Source organism: Drosophila hydei, unplaced genomic scaffold (assembly GCF_003285905.1).
Source record: "Drosophila hydei strain 15085-1641.00,03,60 unplaced genomic scaffold, DhydRS2 tig00008134-arrow-pilon, whole genome shotgun sequence".
Lineage (NCBI taxonomy): Eukaryota > Metazoa > Arthropoda > Insecta > Diptera > Drosophilidae > Drosophila > Drosophila hydei.
The window spans coordinates 53,752-74,333 of record NW_022045843.1 but is presented as its reverse complement, the minus strand read 5'-3'; the positions used below and the strand labels follow the sequence as shown (position 1 = coordinate 74,333).

Genomic DNA, 20,582 nt, shown 5'->3' with positions numbered 1-20,582 from the left:
CTGGTGTATGCATGTGTACATATGTACAGTGAGTTTAACATGCTTTATGTTAGCCGCGAAGCTTGTGCCCGCCAGATGCTGAGCTTTTTCTTAACAGCGCTCTGTTAACTAGCTCGTGTGTAGTGCTCTGCCACTGTTAACTGACAGAAAATGCATTAGTATGAAATGTTTGAATTATTAAGAGAAATTTGTCTGATATCTGGGCATGACTTAAGATAGTTTTATGTTTTCAAATGAAATATATATAAATAAATAATCAGATTATAAATATTGACAAAAGCAAACACAAATATTTGGCTCTATGTAGAACATGCACGATTTTGATCAAAAGTCTTGCAAGATCAACGATCAGAGATCAACACAGACATGAGCGGCATAAGCAGAACTATTGATGGTTCGCTCTCGCAAAGCTCAAGAATGTTTCGAAAAACTGAAAATGATTTCGAAAATGCTCACACACCTAGAACTCAAGTGAAAACGGCGTAAACAAAATGTCTTTTTTTAAACATTTTCAATACATTTTGCTGGCCAGCGACAAAAGCCGCGAGAGCCGTGACTCGGAGAGCAGTTGGCGACGGGTTTTCATCGAATGCGGCCACGGAAAATGCAAAACTAAAAAGCCAAAAAACGCATTGTGATCCGTGCAACGCACTTACTTAATACAATTATCAAGAGAGAATCCGTGGAAAATCTAATGTGAACTGCAAGCAGTTCCAAAAACTAGTTAACAAATGAAAGCAGTAAAAGAAACGATTTGTGAATGATATAGATATATCTGAGTGTGTTGGTCAACTGTCGGTTTATGTTATTTTATATAAGAGGCAACGAGCATTATTTTTAATTTCGCTGTTGATAATATGCAAATGTGTAGGCAAAAGAATAGAAAAGAAACGAGACGAATTTCACAAAAACCAAAATCCTAGGCAAAACGTTGTCTCAACTAAACAAAATACATTTCTATTTGCAACTGTATGAGACAGAGCTATGTGTGTGAGTGAGTGTGTGTGCAGACGGTTCAATTAAATATTTGTTTGACAACAACTACAGCAACAATAGCTGCGGCAGCTAAAACTATATATCTATATATATATCAGCAACGAAATAACATTGAACTTAAGCCGATTGACAGCTAATGTGAGCTGCAAACATATATATATATATATATTTATGGTATATATAGCTTTAAGTAAATATATTGTTAAATGTATTAATTAATAAAAAATGCAATTTGGCGCCCATTTTCCAGGAAGTGCAGAACAATACAGACCAAACGGTTCACCAGAAATTTATCTTTTGCATTTTTTTAAAACGCGCGCAGCGAATGCATAAAGATACAAATAGGCCGACAAAGATGTATATATAACATATCTATATCTATATATACATATGGGAACTGGTCTATATGTACTCTGATTGCCTTTGTGCAGCCGCTATAAATATTTACAACGCGTTGCTGCTGCTCATACGGAAAACAAAACAAATAAAAACAAATTTAATTCGAAAATCGTTTCTCTACTTTGCTGTCTAGTGTGCGTCTACAACACAAGTTCTTTGAGCTGAAACTAATGGTCAACTAACTGTATCCGACCGCCACACTCCAAAAACATTCGCAATACTATAGCTAATACAACCCATGTGAACAAACTGCAGCCAGAATGTCGAAGAAACCCCGAGGGCACATACACAAGATTCGTGAATTCGAACTGGAAAAGGTAACGTGCCCCCTAGACTCTGTATATGTGGCTAAGCTTGTTGTAAATCTTTCAAATCTGCTCGACGCATTTCCAAATCCAATAATGCACAAGCAACCCCCCACAAAGATAACATATGTATATTTATGAGCTATTTAGAAACAGCTGGAGAGTCATTAAAATGGGATTTATTCATATTGTTTTGGTTGTTTTTTGGTAATTAGAGATTTGACAGGAAAGCTTAATCAATGTAATATATATTGAATAGATGTCTACTATTATTTTATATATTATATATGTATATATATATATATATTTTTTTTTTTCTTGACTCTTGACATGGTGAAAAACATTCAACTTCTGTAACAAAATATATTATTTTAAAGCTTACAAATAGACTTATGTTCTATATAGACTATAAATACAAATATGAAAGTCTTTATAACGACTTAGATTTTATAATAATAACCCATGTGAGAAGGCTTATATATAATATAACTTATCCTCTTTATAGCATTTTATCTTTTATTAGATATAACTTATATGGATTAGGAGCATATAATATAGCTTGTTCTTAATCAAAACCTAATCGCTATAAAGACTTAAAATATAATTTTATATAAGATCTCTTTGTTACATCTGAGGCTAGCTTCGTGAATGTTTCAAAAGTTCAGATGAATGAGATATAATATATGTATATAAAACATTTCATACCTACATTATACACTTCATCATCTTAGTTCATCTAAGAATCATGACTAAAGAGTTTTTAATATGAAAATGAAAGTTCTTTTTGGAATTAACTTTAATTCTTTAACCAAAAAAATATACATATTTGTGTCTGTTTGTTACTAACGAAATTAATCACACATAACATTTATATATAACATAATATAATATATATATATATATATATATATATATATATATATATATATATATGTATGTATATATAGTTTATGTGCTTAGCTTGTATATCAGACACAAATTGAATTTTAAACCCAATATTTGTTTATTTATATTTATTATTTTATTTAAAAGTTTAAAAACAATCCAAATTTTTTATTTATTTTAATTTTTTTCTATATATTTTTAATATATATACATAGTAACAATCAGACACAAATTGAATTTTAAAACAAATATTTGTTTATTTTTATTTATATTGTCTTTAACAGATAAAAAGAAAGCAAAATTATATATATATATATATATATATATATATATATATATATATATATATATATATATATATATATATATATATATACATATATTTGTATATATTTATATATGTATATATATATAATTTATTAGATCCATATTGCCTCTTATTGTGCGTTTGAACTTCCTTATGTATTCATTTGTCTGCAATAAAATTGCGTAAAAAAACGTATGCGAAACATAATAATCAGACGGAAAGATTGATAAATGAATAATCAGACAGGCGAACACATAAATGTATTGACTCAATCCATTGGCCACATAGAAACATTTTGCATTTTCAGTAATTCAAATAATACAAAATATTTTGAATGGGATTTCTGACAAATATATATATAATTTTGTATATAATTATTGCTCTTTATTGTTTGTTTAAAGACACGTGTTTGGGCTTAGTTATTTTTTTATCGATTTTCATAGGAAATTATAAAATAAAAATATATATTTATATTTTATATATTTATTTTCTATAACTATATTTATTCCATTTTTTAATAGAAAAAACTTAATAAAAATGTTATTTAATCGCAAGATTTATTTCCTCAGCAATGTATTTGGCTATGTAGGGCATGCAAACTTCGGTTAGGGTAGAGATTTAGAATTTTTGTTTCAATTGGCACAAGGCCAGAAATCTCTTCGCTCAGCTAATAGTTAACGCGGCCCGAGCCAGAAGGCAAAGTATAAGAAAGCGAACTCATTTTATTGGGCAGCAAACAGAGAATGTCAAAAATAGAGTAACATTAAATATGTCTGGTCTCACGACTGCGATATATATATATATACATAAATATCGTATATATTAGGCAATTATCGAACCGTGTCATGGAGGTGCAGTTAGCCAGAATTTGGGGCAGGTACTAAACATCTGCTCTAATGGAAAACATATGAAAACAAAGCAAATTCGGAGCAAAGCAAAATAATCAAAATAATATTTTTCTCGCTGCATTCAGATACAACTGGTGGATGAGTTCGATATCATTCAAATTGTTGGCGAAGGCTGGTTTGGCAAAATATTGCTAGTGGAGCATCGTGGATCTCAGACGGAAATGGTGCTCAAGGCAGTTCCTAAGCCTTATGTCACCTTGCGCGACTTCTATCGCGAGTTCCACTACGGACTCCACCTGGGCGTCCATCGGCACATTGTGACCACATACGACGTGGCCTTTGAGACGGCTGGCTTCTATGTGTTCACCCAGGAGTATGCGCCGCTGGGTATGTATGCAGCTGGTCAAAGTAAGGGCGTCTATTTAAATCTGTCTGTGTGCTCTCCATCCAGGTGATCTGACTTCAAATGTGACTGAGACAGGTGTGGGAGAGGTGTACAGCAAGCGCATAGCTAAGCAGCTGGCCTCCGCTATAGATTACATGCATTCAAAGTAAGTAGCAGCCAGTCGATGGAGTGCTCTATCAGGATATCATATATTATTTAAGCTGCATATATATCAGTAATTATAATATTAATAATCGAGCTCTTAACTCTCCTTTCTTACAGAGACATTGTGCATCGCGATATTAAACTGGATAATGTGCTCATATATCGTTCGGATTTTCAACGTGTGAAGCTCTGTGATTTCGGAGAGTCCTATCAAACTGGTACCGTAGTGGAGAGGCGCAACGAATGGCTGCCCTACAGTCCGCCAGAAGTATTAGAAGTCAAGCCCGAAGGCACCTACAAGTGAATAGCCTCCTCTATATATGATAATAAATAACTATATACATATATATATGTTTCCATTCAAGAGCCGATCCCAGTCACGATGTTTGGCAGTTCGGCATCGTTATATTCGTCTGTCTCACGGGCTGCCTGCCCTGGCAAAAGGCATCCTCAGAGGATCCGCGCTATGTGCGCTATCTGGTGTGGCAGGGCAGCATAATGATGATGCCACTGCGACGAACACCCAAACTTTTTAAGGTACTTTCCAGGTAGTTGTGATCCTTAATTACTATATATATGTATACCTTCTGTTCTCCAGCTGCTGACATCGCGTGCGCAGCGAATGTTTAAACGTTTTCTGGAGCCACGCAGCGGGAACAGGCCTAAGAGCCTGGGTGACTTGAGCAAGTTCATGGATGATCGCTGGCTGGCCAAGACGGCGGAGAAGGAGATGGCCGAATATGAAACAGACGAACTATGCCCCTCAATGTATTCCTTTCACAGCAGTCCAGACGAGAAGAATCGCCTGCTGTACACATTGGCTGACTGTGGCATCGAGACCAATGTGGATCGCCTGCAGAAAAAGAATAGGATAAAAGACTGGATAGAGTCGTCCATTATCACAGAAGAAGACGAAGTAAGTTCAACAATCGACGACCGCATGCCCACAATAATCCCACTTTGCTATTGCAGGAGGAAAACGAGGAGACGAACTCAGCATCGCCATCGTCGTCAGTTTCACGTGAGCCCGTGCCCGGTCACATATCCTCCATACGACAGCCACAGCAGCCGGAAAAGCTCAAGGAAATCAAGAGCACACTTAAAGATGCCACGCAAAAGCACTTTGATCCACGCACGGGTGCACTGCAGCAGGGACCCAGCGAAATGGGCATGGCTATGCACTCGTCCAAGTCTGTTAACCTGGCCTCAACATCGACGCTCAACAACGCGGACAGTTTGCTGACCCTGGGCTCAAGGCAGGACATGCTGGCCAGCAATCTGACCATTTACAATTCAATGGAAATGGAGCTGAACCGCCTAGGTAAGGGTCAGCCAGCACTTCTCCAAGTCGACGGCTTTTTCAATCAGTCACAGAGCAGCAGCCTACTAACCTCGCTCGATGAGCCGCACGGCGTGCACTCCTCCACTCCTGCTAAGAACTCCATTGGCGTTGGCACCCGGGCGTCCACCAAGAGTATTCTTCAGCGCTCCAAGTCCGACTCGCTCCAAACGGCCATGTACACCAGCATGCCTGCCATTGACAATGCCAACTCCTACACCGCTTTTAACAACAATAACCAGAGCCTGCAGCCCCTACAGCCGCTGCAGAGCAGCCAAGTGCCAAATGGCAGCGCCTTCTTTATGGGCGGCAATAACAATATTGGTAACAAAACTAATCAGAACAAGACGGTGACTTTTACAGGCTTGACTAATGCCTTCCAATCGCTCGCTCAACTCCCAGTGCTGTCTAATCCTGTAGCGCCTGCTGCGCTGCCTCCTGCAATGCAATCGAATTATTTTAATCGCTTCCACAATGATTCTCAAGTCAAAGACAGCGCTTATGGATCGGCCGATGTGAACGAGACTATGAAACCAAATCATCTGCACGCCCACAATAATGCGCCACGGCAGATGGTTTACAACGGCACACGTGAATCTAATTCAAATATGAAGGACACGGCATACGACCGTGTGGTGGTCACCAACAGCAATAGCGCGCGAAAGCGAAGATAGCTTCAACTACACATAAATCCATACAATATATATACAATTTGCAAGTTCCAATAAATATTAAACGTAAATTTGTTAACACTCCAGCAGTTTACTCTCTCTCTCTGTGCACAGCAAAGGTAATTGAAAGGCAACATTACGTTCTTAAAAAATTACGTTTCCTTTATTACGCGTAAAAATCCAAAAACAGTCCCAGCCCACACAAGCAGCCGATGACTCTTGCAGACGAATCGTCGCTTACTTGAGGGGAATAAAACGTGAGCTGTGGGTGGCACCAATACCGGGCCTACCGTGCTTAACTGGCTTGTAGGTCAACGCGAATTCACCCAAGTAGTGGCCAATCATTTCAGGCTTAACTTCGACCTGTTTTAATAAACGATATTAGTTCCTCACTCATTTGTCAATATTTAAGCTATGGCTCACCTGGCCGAAGTCCTTGCCATTGTAAACGCCAATGATGGAGCCGGTCATCTCGGGCACGATGATCATGTTTCTCAGATGAGTCTTCACGATCTCTGGTTTCTCATTTGGGGGAGCCTCCTTCTTGGCCTTGCGCAGCTTCTTGATCAGGGCCATCGGCTTGCGCTTCAGACCGCGAGAGAAACGCCTGCGGGCGCGGCTGTGCATCAGCTCCACCAGCTGGTTGCTGCGCACGAATGGTACAGAAGAAACAGTGAGGTTAGTTTTGGGACGCCGCTTGATACCGAGTACCATTACTTACTTGGGCATATCCAACAGCTGATCCAAGTCCACACCACGGTAGGTGAACTTCTTGAAGGTACGCTTCTTCTTAAGAGTTTCATCAACTTGCTGTTTGTGTCAAAAAAAAAGAAAAACAATGTACGTATATTAGTAGTTTTTGGATGCAAATCTTGCATGCAATGTAGCACTCAAAACTCTAAAATAATATTGGCAACCATGCGCAACGCGTTGGATATTGTAAATATTAAAAACTTTTGCAGTTCTGCACACTGATGCCTAATATTTTTTTAGATTTTTGCACAAAAATTACATCGGCCATCTTGACGTTTGCAGTCTACGGAACGGAAAGAAACATATCAAGCAGCGTTGCCACCAGACTCAAAATAATGGCGCTGCCAGATTTTGTATTTTCTGTGTGTAAGTTTGGTCACATTGTCTTAATCCAGAGATGCGGTCAATTATTCGCAACCTAAAATGTAAAATGTAGTGCTTAAAAGGAATAAGAATGCTTCATAAATCTATACACTAGCAAAATGCGTTAGTATGGTATTAGGGAATTCAATGAAATAATCAAATTTGAACTATATATTCTATTGTCGACTGAACTAACTGATACTGTACGAATTGGTGTCACTATTAACGTGACTCGTTCAAAAAGATATCGTCACGTACACATCCGCAACAGCATCAGCTGTGCAGAGTTGGACGAGCAGAAACCCAAACAATGCTGACGTTACCAAAATTATGCTTTAAAACGCTACCGAATTTCACATTGTACGTAAAATGTACACAACTGCGAAGCGAAATTTCTTCATGAAATAGTATTTAATGCGTTTCGTCATACTATTCGTTAACCAGCCAACTCAAACACCAACTGCCTTAGATTTCAACAATTTGTCTTTGCTTGTACAACTGGCGCCTTCTATTTGTGATAACAATCGAGCCCCAGGTATGTAAATGTGTTTGCCTCTGAGTTGCGATGTGAAGCTATCTCTTTGTTTCTGTTTTTTTTTTTTGCTTTTTTTTTGCCTACGCACACAGATACCCGGTCTCACAGCTAACAAAAAGTAGCTGATCTATTTATTTAGCAACTTTGCTCAATTCATTACCGAACAGAAGTGAAAGCGAATTGCATCATGTTCTCGCATTCGGGCCATGTTATGACGCTTGCGAATAGCATTATTGGTGTCGGCATCTTGGCCATGCCTTTCTGCTTCCAGAAGTGCGGCATTATCCTGTCAATAGTATTACTGATACTCAGCAATTGGATCACACGCATCTGTTGTCACTATCTGATCAAAACTTCGCTGCTGACACGTCGCAAAAGTTTCGAGATGCTTGGTCTTCACGCTTTCGGCACATCCGGTAAACTTCTAGCAGAACTCTGCATCATTGGTTATCTGATAGGCACATGCATAACGTATTTTGTTGTCGTCGGCGACCTGGGACCGCAGATTGTCGCCAAGCTATTCACATTGGAGATTGCGGAATACCAACATCTGCGCACCTTGGTCATGTTTGCGGTGACCGTCCTGTGCATTGTGCCGCTGGGCATGCTGCGCAACGTAGACAGCTTGTCGGCTGTCTGCACTGCCTCCATTGGATTCTATGTTTGCCTAATGTTAAAGATTGTGCTCGAGTCCGAGTCGCACATTGTTGCCAACGATTGGCCAGAGAAAGTCGTCTACTGGGAGCCAGCGGGTATTCTCCAATGCCTGCCCATCTTCAGCATGGCCCTAGCCTGCCAAATGCAAGTATAATGCGAAATTACCTTAAATTCTAATTGTAATCAGAAAATCTTTTATTGCAGGCAACTTTTTGAGGTTTTCGGCAGCATAAACAACCAAAGTTTGGACAAACTAAATGGCATTGTACGCAATGCGACTTGGATTTGTACACTAGTGTACATAGCTGTCGGCTTCTTTGGCTATGTGGCTTTCTGCACGCACAGCTTTTCGGGTATATTCTATACACTTGTGATAGCCCCTACAGATAATATATAATGTATTACTTTGCAGGCAATATCTTGATAAATCTGTCGCCTTCGTTCGGCAGTGATGTGATCAAAATTGGATTCGTGCTCTCAATTGCATTCAGCTTTCCTCTGGTTATATTTCCATGCAGAGCCAGCATCTACTCCTTGCTATATAAAAAGGTAAGAAAATAAATATATATATAAATACCGAATACTCAATACCTTTATTATACACAATCATAACAGGGACACATGGAGAGCACCAATTATATACCCGAGCAGCGTTTCCGATTGATAACACTCTTTATCGTTTTCTTCTCGTTTTGTGTGGCGCTCGTAATTCCCTCTGTGGAGCTAATCATTGGCTTGGTCGGCTCCACTATAGGCGTTGCCATTTGCATTATGTTCCCGGCGTCAAGTTTTCGACAAATCATTAGAAAGGAATCCACGGAACGCACCTTGGCACAGTTTGTGTTTGTCAGCGGCTTTTGCCTGATGATACTTGGCACATATGCCAACCTGAACGCCATCGATGCTCAGAGCTCTGGGCCGCAATTCGACGGAGTGCAAGTAGTGACACCTTTGTTGCCCAACGAAATCCCACCACCCGCTGAGGTTCCTAATTTACAAAATTCCGAAATAATCAAACACTTAGTGAAAACCAACGAGGCTGAAGTCAAAGAAGTATTAGGAAAACTGGAAGATAGCAAACATGAGCGGGGCGCAGACAGCATAAAGCCTGTCGAAAAGCCAAACAATGTGGTCGCTGTTTCCGACAATCCACCGATGCCGCCACTGCCCGTCGACGAATCCCATGGCGTGGATTCGAAAAACGAACCGCCACCAGAAAAGTCTGAAAGTTTAACAAAAGAAGAACCCAAACCAGCAGCAAAAGAAACAAAATTAGTTGTAAAGAACAACGTGACTAGAACAGATGAGGCTGCAGTGAATGTGGCACCCGCTAAGCAAGAAGTTTCTCAGCCCATGGAAATAGCTGCACAGCAGACCATAGATGGTGCAGCCATCAAAAAGGAGGAGGAAATTACGGCTGAGGAGCAAAAGGATAAAGCGAATGCAGACGATTTGCTTAAAACAGAAAAAGAGCTTAAAGAGAAAATGGAGCGGTTGGGTCGCACCGTGGACAAGCTAAACGAGGAGTTGGCAAAACAGAAGCCACAGAGTCGAGATACAATGAAATTTTTGGAACGTAGCGTGGACAAAATAAACGATCAATTGGCCAATCAAAGCCCCAACGATCCGAAACCTTTGGCTGTGAATGAACTGGCTGAAGCACTGAATCAGGTCAAAGAAACTAATCGACTGCAAGATGACAAAAACAATAAAGAACAAAAGCCACAACTGAAACCACAGTCCCAACCACAAGAGCCGCAGCAGCAACCACAACCACAACCCCAACAGCAACCACCGCAACCCCAACTGCAACCACAACCCCAATTGCAACCACAAACTAAAGAGGTCAACAACACTATAAAGGAACGCAAGCCGGCTTCACTAATGGAAATGCTAACTGAGAACGCACATGCGCGAGAGGAGCATGAAGCCCATGCCGGCGTCTTTGAGCCACTCTCTTACAAAACGGGTGAGCTCCTCAGGAATGCAAGTGGCGATGCGCCATTGCTGGCCCAACGTCTACCACTGCCTTTGGCGCTGCTGGCCAATTCAACCAAGACACGAACTAACAGTACCTTAGCTGCCGAGCTGACGGCCAACAAGTCAGTCGATGCCGAAAACGTGGAAGCCATCAGGCGAGAGCTGCTGCAATTGAAAGACCAACAGATAACGACAACGGCACAGCCTGCGGTGCGCGTCAAACGCGACGCCGATGGCAATGACAATTGTCTCCCCGAGCCAAAACTGGACGTAGTGAAAAGCGGCGCATTGGTCGGTCTCAGCCTGCAAGTGGAAAATATGGGACGTGAACTGAAGTCCGTTAAGGATGACGATCTCGAGAGACCGACCTCCACACCCAACACAGACACTGACACTGACACAGACACAGATGATAAAAGGCTAATAAGTGCGCTGAACTGAACTGCAAGCACTATGTACATCAAAACATGATGTAAAATATTACATACACATGTACAGCTCCAGAATTATGTTCACCGGGCCAATAAGCTTTATGTACATATATATTATTAACTTATTTATATTGAAGAAAATGTATTAATTTAGTGTCTAGCAGAAGAGACGCATATATGCTTAGCAATATATATAAATATATATATAGTTAGTTATATAGAAAACTATTTATACTAACTGATTGTTTCAATGAAAAACTTAATTTTAAATAGATTATATATGTATGTTCTCTTATAAGAACGGAACAAAACAAGTTTTGTCTGCCTTCCCTAATGTGACTCGACTTTGAGGCTTGAAATTTTATATTTGAGTAGGCTTTGATTCTCTATTCCATCAATGTCTTAAATATTCATTTGAAAATTTGTGAAGAATCATAGAATTTTTGAAATATGCGCACAGTTACCTTCCACACTTAACATTTATGTTAAATCAGTATATCATACACAGAGTTTATTAAATAAGTTCGCCGTACGATGTAGAGTTGGCAAACCTATTTAATAATTGGCCATTGTTTATTTCAAATGTTAAGCAATAATCCAAATTTTTAATCAAAATTGCGCGCATTTTATACAAATAGAGAGAGAGGTATAAACATGTCTATAGTCTTGGATGTTGTGCAAAAGATAGTCTTGTATAGCGCATACGAGCTGACCTGCGCCGCCGCCGCTCAGGTTCTGAGCAAGTGCCGAATCGTAAGTGGAACAAAAATTGATTTTAAATGTAGTAAATGTGTTAGCCAGAAATGCCTTGGAAAGATACACGCAAGGAAAGGCGCAAAGTTCAAAATGCCAAAAGTGATGGATGATAGGAAGATGGCATACGAGAAGCCAGACGCGCCCGAAGTTCTAGATCGTTACAAAGTGGATCCCAAGCCGAGTAGCCAGCTGCTGGACGCCCAGTATGCGATCTCCCAACTCGACTTGACATACAAGAATTGTGGACCCATTTGTCCGCCAAAGAGCTCGATGATGCGCTTGGCCAGGGATAGCTACTTCTCGTAGACTCGCATATAGAAACAAAAGGCAACTTATCGCATAGATAAAATAACTTTAATAGAGAGTATGGATGATCCACAACTTGGATAACAAATTGAACAATTAACTTCATGGTAATGCATCATTTGTAGCAGCTACCATTTAAGTGTGTATTTGGATAATTTTTTTTTGTATCAATTAGAATAATAGTTTCTCTGCTAACGAGAGATTCGTTGAGTTCGCATTAAGATCTTTTGCCTAGCAGTCCGCTCCGAGTGTGTGCAGGTCGTGCAGCACCTCCAGCACGGTGCCCACGCTCCATGCCTGCGTGCGGCAGGAGTCATGGCAGTAGCTGCCATTGTCGTTGGTCAGCTCAGGCAGACCGCGCCAATGGGATGTTTGCAACTCGCGCAAGTGTGCTCGCAATATGGCCCACGTCTCTGCAATGGTCTCGTCCAGGTGGCCGCATTTCTTCGCGAAGATGAGTCGGGCGCGCAGATAGAAACCGATGGGCCATACCCACTCGGGTCCCTGATGATAGTTGGCACCATGTGCCACGGTGCAGTCTGTCGAATCGTTCGAGTTGTCATAATTGGCTCTGTAGTTCCAGTCATCTGGGTCCAAGGTCTTCATGCCCAACGGGCCCAACAGATACTTTCTCGCCTGCTCCAAAGCCAGCCAGGCGTTCTTCGGGTTGCACAGCTCAGGTGCCACCGTCAGCGTTATGGGGAAATTGCAACGCAGCTGGAAGTCGGTCCAGTCCTGCGTGGCCCCATAACTATCCTTGTAGATGCACTTCTTGTTGGCCACCGATGTGGTGTCTGTGTCCTTGACATAGAAGTGCGCATCGAAGTTTTTCTGTATGCGATCCGCCCACTCCTTGTAGCTCCATTTTGTCACCTCGCCCGACGGTCCCTTACGCTCCACACCGCTGTGCGGAATAATCTTGCGCTCACTAAGTCCCTGCATGAAACGCAGCGAAGCGTACTGCAGCCCAATCAGCTCCACGGCCGAGCCGTCGCGAGGAGTGCTGGGTCGTCCACGATTGCCCGCCTTCTCGGACGAGCCCATTTTGTCCATCCAGGTGCCGCAGTTGGCGCTGTTGCCGCCAAACACAAAGCCTGTCTCTGGATGCACGCCAATATGATTGTTGAAGCCCTGATCGACCATGTGTGCGTCTATTTCATGGCCTGCATTGCGTTCACGATATTGCAAGCCTTGGAAGTGTACTTGCAGTGCCTCCTGCATGACATCCTGCAGCACCTGATCGAAGGCGCCCGGCGCATGATGCTCGGAATCGTCGTACGGAAAGATACGGGACACCTTATCATTGAGTATTTCAGCGCCCTTCGGTGCCTCCTCCACGTACTGGGCAATGCTGTAGAGCCACCACCAGACCGCATCGCGACAGTTGAAGCGGGGCTTAGATCCATTATCCAACAGATTCGGTATCAAGCCATGACGCATGGCAGACGCAAAGCCAATAATGATAAAACGCGCCTCTGCGAACCGCCCGGTGAGCAGCATTGTGCCACGCAGAGCAATGAACGTGTCCCGACCCCAACAGCGCATATAGCCTAAAAGGAAAACAGTTTAAGTCCGACAAATCACATAAAAATCCATTGCTTACCTGTGGAGAAGTGAGGCAGACCCGCGGACAGTGTGACGCACTGCTTGGGCGGCTTTGGTGGGCTGAGCGATGGGCTAAAGCCGGGCAGATTGGCCGAATTGCAAACGGCGAGGAACTGCAGCGTGGACACCGCCAAGGATTGGGTAAAGTTGTGACCATCCCGAATGAAACTGCAATTCAATTGGATGCATATCAGATCAACGGGTTTTAATTTAAGTCTTTAGTGATTTGAGATTGTCATTGCCCTAATGGAAAAGGATTTCGATTGAGCTGACTCAAGACTTACCTGGGCATCAATTGGTTGACCTGATTGACCAGAACATTGTAGACACCGCTTACAATAGCATCAAAGTAGCAGGGTATGAGGTAGCGTGGCACATTCTTTAAGGGCTCAAAGGTTGCTTTGAGCCAAGCGGACAGCGGCTTCAGATCATTAAAGTTGTTGAGGCGATCGGCGATGTAATCTGTATGGAGCAGCAAGAGATATGAGCTCTGGGTTTAACATAACTTGGCCGGAGTTTATAGCTCACCCATCATCCAGTTGCCGTCCCGCAAGTTGTTGCAAAGTGGATGGCCGAGGTCATCGCGTGGGGAAATCTCCGTTAGCAGCGAGACAAAGCCCTGCAGGCCGCAATAGACGATGGGTCCAAAGTTGGGTATGTCGTAAGCGGTGCCACCCAGGCCCATGTCGCGTTCCTCCTGATCGCAGCTGAAGAGCACGCGGCTCAATGCAGTCAAATCCAATTTGGAAACAATCGATTTGAGTTCCTCACACTGGGCACCCGACTGAAGGCGCAGCGCATTTGTCACCTGCTGCAGACAATCGAAGCTGAGTCGTGCACTGGGATGCATGGAGACACGAATGGCGACCACCGTGCCCGGGCGCAGATTGGCAAAGTTGAGCTGCGTATTGGAGCCGTCGGTGTAGTGCTTCGTTTCGAACACCTGCGACTTGCTGAGCGGTATGTGCTCCTGCAGCGACAACTCAAACTGGGTGAAGCCATTCAGCACATGGTTGTCCTTCTTGAAGGGCGCCGGACGATCAAAAGGCTTGTCGCTCTTCATGGTCAGGTTGGCTTCGAGTATGATCTCGTCTAAGACGCCTTCAAAGCGCAACGGCTTCACGTTAGTGGCTCCAGCATTGGGATGAGGATAGCTAAAGGCTGTGTGAGCCACCAGGATGACCGTCTGATGCGTGATGGGCGAGTGACGCGTCACGGCAACCACATTGGGATCCATTTGATCCACATACACCTGGCTGAAGCCCTCCTCTGCCAGCTGGCCGTGCAGTATATTCAAAGCGCGCTTGGCAGCGACAATGCCCGTTTTAAAGTCAACGGCTTTGCCCCACTCCTGATACGGGCGCTCCTCATCCACCACGTGAATCTGTGAAGCATACGGAATACCTCAGTCATTATAGATACTGGAATATTGATAACATCGCAACTCACGTGATGCGGCACCAGCTCGTCGTAGCCGCGGTTGCTGCCTGTGGCACAGCAAGCCATTGCCACCAGCGCCGAGGAGGGCAGCAAATCGTACACTGTTCGCTTCTCAATGGGCGAAGGATTATCGTGTGTTAGATCCATGAACAGTGCGTGTGCCACGCTGGAGGCCACATCACGATTGGGGTTCGCATAGAAGCCGCCTACCGGCGCGCCACCGTAACGATAGACCAAGCGACCCTGCTCATGCGAGTCCCAAGCCGAAAGAGCTTCGCGTATCAGCGACGTAATGCCCAGGCGGTTGACGAAGACATTGTCGGTGCCATCGGAATTGGTAAATAGCTCGGCGACCACATACAGCTCAGGATTGATCTTACGGGCTGCATCCAGCAAATACTCGGCCACATGCAAGGGCGTCGAATGACAGTTGTCCAGGCGGACACCGTCGAAAATGCGCGCTGTTGTCTCCACATAATCCGTCATGTGCTTCCAGAGGTAGGGACTGTCCTCCGGGCGCTTGCCGAAGCGCAATTTCACGCTGTCGCCCCAGGAGATGAGCTCGCGCTTTAGATAAACATTTGCACGTCCTGGTTGCTCTTCGGCAAAGTCCAGCAAAGGGTCAGAGGAACCCATCACCCAGCCATTGTGGGCCATAAAGAATTCGCCCGCTTTGCCGTACATGTCCCCCTCGATCTCCTTCAGCGACTTGCCCTCAGTGTTGGTATGCGTAAAGTATGTCATGAAAACTGAATGCTTAATCGAGATTTCGCGCACACGCGGCCCGTCATGCTGGACGCGCTCATAGCGCACGCCCGCCAAGCAGTTGTCGATGGCATAGGTGAGGTAGCCTTGGAGCTCGGCACGAATGCGCTCGTTGAGCTCATCGAGATGATGGCGCAGTGTCTCGGCGCATTTGCGGAAGCGCGACTCCTCATCGAAACAGTCGCCATGAAAAGCATTAAAGATCTCCAATGCCAGCTCAAAATTAATTGTGCTACCCAAGCGACGATATGCCGGGTCCTGTATCAATTGAATCTCCTGGAATCGTGACTTGTTCGCCACATTCTTCGGTGGCTCACGTGTGCGCACCTGCGACATGAAGTCGGTCACATACTTCATCACGTCGCACTGATACAGTTCGTGTATATTGACCTTGGGTAGGTAGACATTATGCAATTGGTACTTTAAAGCTTCCAAATGGCACTCCTGATCGATGACAGCCGGCACCCCCACATGCTCCAAGCTGCCCGCCGCTATATCCACTCCGCACTGCGCCAGCATAGCGTCCAACAGAAAAGCTGGACGCAAATAGGGGCATGTTGCACACGAGTATGTCGCATCCGGATACTTGAGCAGCCACTCGGATTCATTGGCGGTGTGATTCAATACGATATCACAAATAGAAGCTACCTAAGGATCATATTGAGGCATTATAATTGGCAGCCGCAAATAGAAGCAACTCAAGCACTTACGCCCCACTCCTGGCGGCACTTCTTGATCACTTTTTCCACATCTTCAAACGTGACCTTTTCGCCCTTCTTAGCGGCAAAGTGCGAGTTGACGCTGAGCTGGTCGCGCAGCGAGTAGCCGGACCGCGAGCCGCCCAGCTCCTGAATGGGCGTAAAGTGGATGACGTTATAGCCAGACTCCTTGGCCACGCGTAGCTTTGCCTCCCACGTGTTCAGCGGACCCAGCAGCTTGGCCATCACAGTTTGACAGCGCACGGAATTGAGGGGTATTACCTTTTGGGCACCCACGGGGCCCACATGAAGCGTGGGCTCCACCTGCACATACAACGCGCCATCCGGCGGAGAGTCCGCCTTGCGCTCCCTGAAGTCAACAAGAAAAATTAGCCAAAATTTATATAGAATCTATATGTGGTACTCACAGATCGGCAAAGCTGAAGTAGAATCGGAATGTGCCCGACATATTTAGGTGCACCTCACTAAAGATGTCTGTGTCCACGACATGCACGTCCGGATGCCCGTCGGTGGTTATTTGCTGGCCATCTTTAAGCTGCCAGCTGAGCACGCGGTATTCGGTGCGCACAAACTTCTTGCCCTCGGCTGGGTAGTTGGTGTGCAGAAGGATCTTGCGACCCAGCAGGGCGACATCTGGGTGGACGCGCAGCTTGGAGCCGCGTTTCAAGCGGTAAAGTACATGCTCAGCATTTGTGCCCTCCGCGATGGGTATGCTGTGCGAGTCCGTGTCCTTGCTCATTATTAAAACCTGGGAAGAGTTTTCAAGGTTGCTTGCATATAGTATATATGTTTGTATGTGTGTGAGTGTGAGTGTGCGTGTGCGTGTGCATGTGTGTGAGTGTTCGTGTGTATATGTATGTGTACATAGATGATCACAGAGATATGCCCATTTTATAGAACTGTGCATTGGGCAATCAATTTGATTCGACTCGATTCAATTCAATTCGTTTTCAATGTCACCCCAATAAAATATGATGATAGAGTTGAAATGTTGAAATAGAATCATCATGAAGTACAATTAAATAATGGATATTTAACAAAGATCTAGCTTTACGACGTAACAATATATATAGAACTACTAGGAAAGTTGTCCTGAATTAATTAGTTTAAGGACATTTTGAAAAATCTATTACTTATGTAAACTATATACAGGACTATATGTTTTGCAGCTCTACTTGAATTTGAGGCAGGCGCTTGTCTATTTATAGCTGATAGATTGATTACGGTAATCTAGATTAGAATTACTCAGACACTCACACACAGGCAATCAGTTACAACACCACAGTGGAAGTAGCTTATAGAATTACAGAGGCGATTTTCAAATAAATAATATTTATATATATATATAAATATATATATTTAGTAACTAGAACACGAGGAGCACACGGCACAGACTGAAACTGCCGCTGGGCGTCTGCTTTATTAAGTCTGGTCTATGCTTTGCCCGGAACACTTACATAAATATGCACAAGCACACACACACATACAAACACACACAAGCATGCATACACAATAGACACATATGTATACAGCTGTGTTGGTGTGTGTGTGTGTGTCTGTGTCTGTGCATATTCACTACATAATTACAATCAGAGATTGTGTAAATACCTCACTGTGGCGCTTTTGTACAGATCTGTTGCGTATGCTGCTGGAGCCGCTGATGCTACTGCTGCCTGCATTCCCCATAACTCTCGTGTCACTAAGTGTATTCGCACTAATCTTGATCGACGGCTCAGCAGCTATTGCTACGGCTGCTTCTGCCTCTTCTTCATCATCAACATTCGCCTGTGCCGTTAACTTATCAAAACCTTGCACTGGCTGTATTTGCATCGTATTCGTGTTCGACGCCGTAGTTACTTGTGTATAGTAATCGACGAGCCAGCGAACTAGCTGATAGCCCATTAGGATCTGGATCAGTGCATAGAAATTGCGACGCGTGCTCATGTAGAGCCATTTCAAGCCCTGGACTAGCATTGTTCACGTTATCTCGAACTGCAATTGTGAAGCGTTTCTTAAGTTTTAAATGTTCTTTTCTTTTTTGAGTTCGCTACCGACTGCTGTATTAAAGCTACTGAGCGCCGGCGTTGGCCAAGCCACTTGCAATCTTAAATAAACCATTATAAAGATTACATACTAAAAAAAAAACAAAAAAATTAACAAGTGCGAATACTAATTACGCACACATACTCAGACAGTCTCACACACACACACTCACATAGAAGCAGACGTAAGCTTTGGTATGATTAGCAGATTGTGCAGGAGCTTTTCATCCATTGCCTTTGATGCATTTCTTAGCACGCAAAGCTTACATGATAACTGTTAATGCTCGTTATCGATTCAAAGTCTTAAAAGCATTAGTCATTTTATTAGACCGGGGTCAAAGCACAGCAAAATACAGTGGGTTGCTTAGTATTTTGAAAACAGAAAAAGCGTTATTTTTAACGCTTATGGAACTTTAGGCTTTAAGCATTGCAATTAGTTTTTAGTCTGGTTTAGCAATGAAAATCGATTTCTAGAAATAGTAAACTTAAAAAAAGCCATAAACTATTATTTTCAAGAAAGTTAACAATTTCATGAATAGAAGTTCCTAAGAAAAATAAGCTATAACCCTGTTTTTCATATATATTATCTGATGCTAATAATGCACTTTTCACCCTGCTAAAAAGCTTTTAATATAGTTCAACTTTGCTTCCTTATTTATCTATTTAAATTCCCGATTTCGCATGTTGTCATTTGACATTTCTTTTTTTTTTTTAGCCAAATTCTTGATAAACATTTTGTGTAAATATTTTATAAATAGATCTATATATCTGCGTCCATTGACCTACATACATATGTACATACTTAACAGTTATCTATTAAAGACTTTCTGTAAAGACTTTAGAGCACCTTTCAGAAACTTTAGAATTAGTTATTTGAATAATAATCATCTTTTTCTATTTTCAATTGTTTAAATTTAAAAAACCAAACAAATTCTGAGCACATTTACGATACTAATACTATGCATATGATTCATTATTTATTGTAAACACTTAGATAATATTTGTTTGCAGAAATTTCAGTTAGTGCTACGCTGAATATGCACGAGCACTCGATGATATTGAATTTATTCTCTAATAATTTTAATAAATATTTGTAATTTGTGAGTCACCAATTATTTTCTTATGATTTTTTCCAACAATAACTGTGATCTGCGGCCGAATAACACTTTACCAGACAATAAATTCCTCAATTCTTTTTTTATTGAGCTCAAGGTGACCTTTCAAGTTTTCGTGCGAGCATCAGCTGTTGCGGCTTGAGAACGTTCGCACCCTCAGTTGCTAGTAAACAAAAATCAGCTGCTCGCAACCGTTTTGTTTTTGTAGCATTCTCCCCAATAGGCTACTTAATTCACACACGAGTGGATGTTTACTGTATGCTGTTCATGCGTTAGTATTAATATTCATGTACGCGTTTCGAGCAAGCTTGAACGAATGTTTACTTCAGTGCAAACATATTTACAGTTACCTTCACATTCACTTTTCCTATTCATTATTTATATTTGCATATGCAACTGCTTACCTATAGGTTATATATTAGCCAACACTGTGTTATTCAACAAACATCAAATAACTAATAATAGATCACGCATTTTTAAACACTATAGTTTATTTTACAGGTGAATTGCCCACATGTCTTTAGTTCACAGAAGAGGTACAAAATTAACTGCAACATTTTCAGAAGTAAACAAGAATTGGATGAGCACACCGAAGTGTGCCTTTTAATATCGATAAATTGTTATCGGAACTGAACCAGCTGAATGATTTGGCTCGCGGAAGCATTTTGCGTTTACGTTGGTATTCATAACGGTATTGGCTTTGCGGAAAGCCGCCAAAATACGTAACAGAAGACACATTTAAATTTCATACGTTAAATAAAGAAAATAAAATAATTGGATTATTTATTGCTTGTAAAGTTTGTTTTTATTAAATT

General features: G+C 42.5%; 5 protein-coding genes across 16 annotated transcripts; 3 read left to right on the top strand and 2 right to left on the bottom strand.

Annotated features, from left to right (window-relative positions):
* The first annotated feature begins 557 nt into the window (after positions 1–557).
* Positions 558–6,378, top strand: LOC111596628 (serine/threonine-protein kinase meng-po). 6 transcript variants are annotated; one of them, XM_030225496.1, is made up of 9 exons: positions 558–1,170; positions 1,529–1,712; positions 3,866–4,127; positions 4,192–4,291; positions 4,408–4,590; positions 4,656–4,827; positions 4,889–5,206; positions 5,263–5,611; positions 6,116–6,378. In XM_030225496.1, the coding sequence occupies exons 2-9, from the start codon at positions 1,656–1,658 to the stop codon at positions 6,301–6,303; spliced, it is 1,629 nt and encodes a 542-aa protein (XP_030081356.1). In that variant the 5' UTR covers positions 558–1,170; positions 1,529–1,655; the 3' UTR covers positions 6,304–6,378. The 6 variants fall into 6 exon arrangements, with proteins under 6 accessions (XP_030081356.1, XP_023166684.2, XP_030081354.1 ...); XM_023310916.2 differs by having other exon boundaries at positions 559–740; positions 5,263–6,378; XM_030225494.1 differs by having other exon boundaries at positions 559–990; positions 5,263–6,378.
* A 58-nt stretch (positions 6,379–6,436) lies between these two features.
* On the bottom strand, positions 6,437–7,387 carry LOC111596629 (40S ribosomal protein S15). Its single transcript, XM_023310917.2, has 4 exons — positions 7,313–7,387; positions 7,022–7,110; positions 6,724–6,946; positions 6,437–6,663 (listed from the first exon to the last, which is right to left on the bottom strand). The coding sequence occupies exons 1-4, from the start codon at positions 7,319–7,321 to the stop codon at positions 6,538–6,540; spliced, it is 447 nt and encodes a 148-aa protein (XP_023166685.1). The 5' UTR covers positions 7,322–7,387; the 3' UTR covers positions 6,437–6,537.
* A 276-nt stretch (positions 7,388–7,663) lies between these two features.
* Positions 7,664–11,187, top strand: LOC111596625 (putative sodium-coupled neutral amino acid transporter 10). Its single transcript, XM_023310911.2, has 5 exons — positions 7,664–7,951; positions 8,044–8,752; positions 8,813–8,961; positions 9,021–9,157; positions 9,224–11,187. Exons 2-5 carry the CDS (start codon positions 8,139–8,141, stop codon positions 11,027–11,029), a joined length of 2,706 nt encoding a protein of 901 aa, XP_023166679.2. The 5' UTR covers positions 7,664–7,951; positions 8,044–8,138; the 3' UTR covers positions 11,030–11,187.
* A 246-nt stretch (positions 11,188–11,433) lies between these two features.
* On the top strand, positions 11,434–20,498 carry LOC111593736. Its single transcript, XM_023306729.2, has 3 exons — positions 11,434–11,772; positions 11,836–12,188; positions 20,269–20,498. The coding sequence occupies exons 1-2, from the start codon at positions 11,674–11,676 to the stop codon at positions 12,079–12,081; spliced, it is 345 nt and encodes a 114-aa protein (XP_023162497.2). The 5' UTR covers positions 11,434–11,673; the 3' UTR covers positions 12,082–12,188; positions 20,269–20,498.
* Positions 12,182–20,246, bottom strand: LOC111593735 (glycogen debranching enzyme). Of its 7 annotated transcripts, none has more exons than XM_023306728.2 (8): positions 20,172–20,246; positions 17,018–17,358; positions 16,602–16,959; positions 15,136–16,539; positions 14,215–15,070; positions 13,971–14,148; positions 13,685–13,854; positions 12,182–13,631 (listed from the first exon to the last, which is right to left on the bottom strand). In XM_023306728.2, the coding sequence occupies exons 2-8, from the start codon at positions 17,347–17,349 to the stop codon at positions 12,313–12,315; spliced, it is 4,617 nt and encodes a 1,538-aa protein (XP_023162496.2). In that variant the 5' UTR covers positions 17,350–17,358; positions 20,172–20,246; the 3' UTR covers positions 12,182–12,312. The 7 variants fall into 7 exon arrangements, with proteins under 7 accessions (XP_023162496.2, XP_023162494.2, XP_023162493.2 ...); XM_023306726.2 differs by lacking the exon at positions 20,172–20,246 and adding an exon at positions 19,824–19,907; XM_023306725.2 differs by lacking the exon at positions 20,172–20,246 and adding an exon at positions 19,766–19,838.
* Positions 20,499–20,582: the final 84 nt, after the last annotated feature.

Excerpts from the sequence above, each read along its gene's own strand:
- LOC111596628 (XM_023310916.2), top strand. The coding sequence starts at position 1,656 with ATGTCGAAGAAACCCCGAGGGCACATACACAAGATTCGTGAATTCGAA. Across the intron at positions 4,128-4,191 it reads CCAGGAGTATGCGCCGCTGG|GTGATCTGACTTCAAATGTG; the intron begins GTATGTATGCAG and ends CTCTCCATCCAG. Across the intron at positions 4,292-4,407 it reads ATAGATTACATGCATTCAAA|AGACATTGTGCATCGCGATA; the intron begins GTAAGTAGCAGC and ends CCTTTCTTACAG.
- LOC111596629 (XM_023310917.2), bottom strand. Across the intron at positions 6,947-7,021 it reads CAGCTGTTGGATATGCCCAA|CAACCAGCTGGTGGAGCTGA; the intron begins GTAAGTAATGGT and ends ATTCGTGCGCAG. Across the intron at positions 6,664-6,723 it reads ATGGCAAGGACTTCGGCCAG|GTCGAAGTTAAGCCTGAAAT; the intron begins GTGAGCCATAGC and ends TTATTAAAACAG.
- LOC111596625 (XM_023310911.2), top strand. The coding sequence starts at position 8,139 with ATGTTCTCGCATTCGGGCCATGTTATGACGCTTGCGAATAGCATTATT. Across the intron at positions 8,753-8,812 it reads ATGGCCCTAGCCTGCCAAAT|GCAACTTTTTGAGGTTTTCG; the intron begins GCAAGTATAATG and ends CTTTTATTGCAG. Across the intron at positions 8,962-9,020 it reads CTGCACGCACAGCTTTTCGG|GCAATATCTTGATAAATCTG; the intron begins GTATATTCTATA and ends ATTACTTTGCAG.
- LOC111593736 (XM_023306729.2), top strand. The coding sequence starts at position 11,674 with ATGTCTATAGTCTTGGATGTTGTGCAAAAGATAGTCTTGTATAGCGCA. Across the intron at positions 11,773-11,835 it reads TTCTGAGCAAGTGCCGAATC|ATACACGCAAGGAAAGGCGC; the intron begins GTAAGTGGAACA and ends TGCCTTGGAAAG.
- LOC111593735 (XM_023306721.2), bottom strand. The coding sequence starts at position 18,440 with ATGCAAATACAGCCAGTGCAAGGTTTTGATAAGTTAACGGCACAGGCG. Across the intron at positions 17,359-18,218 it reads TACAAAAGCGCCACAGTGAG|GTTTTAATAATGAGCAAGGA; the intron begins GTATTTACACAA and ends AACTCTTCCCAG. Across the intron at positions 16,960-17,017 it reads TACTTCAGCTTTGCCGATCT|GGAGCGCAAGGCGGACTCTC; the intron begins GTGAGTACCACA and ends TGTTGACTTCAG.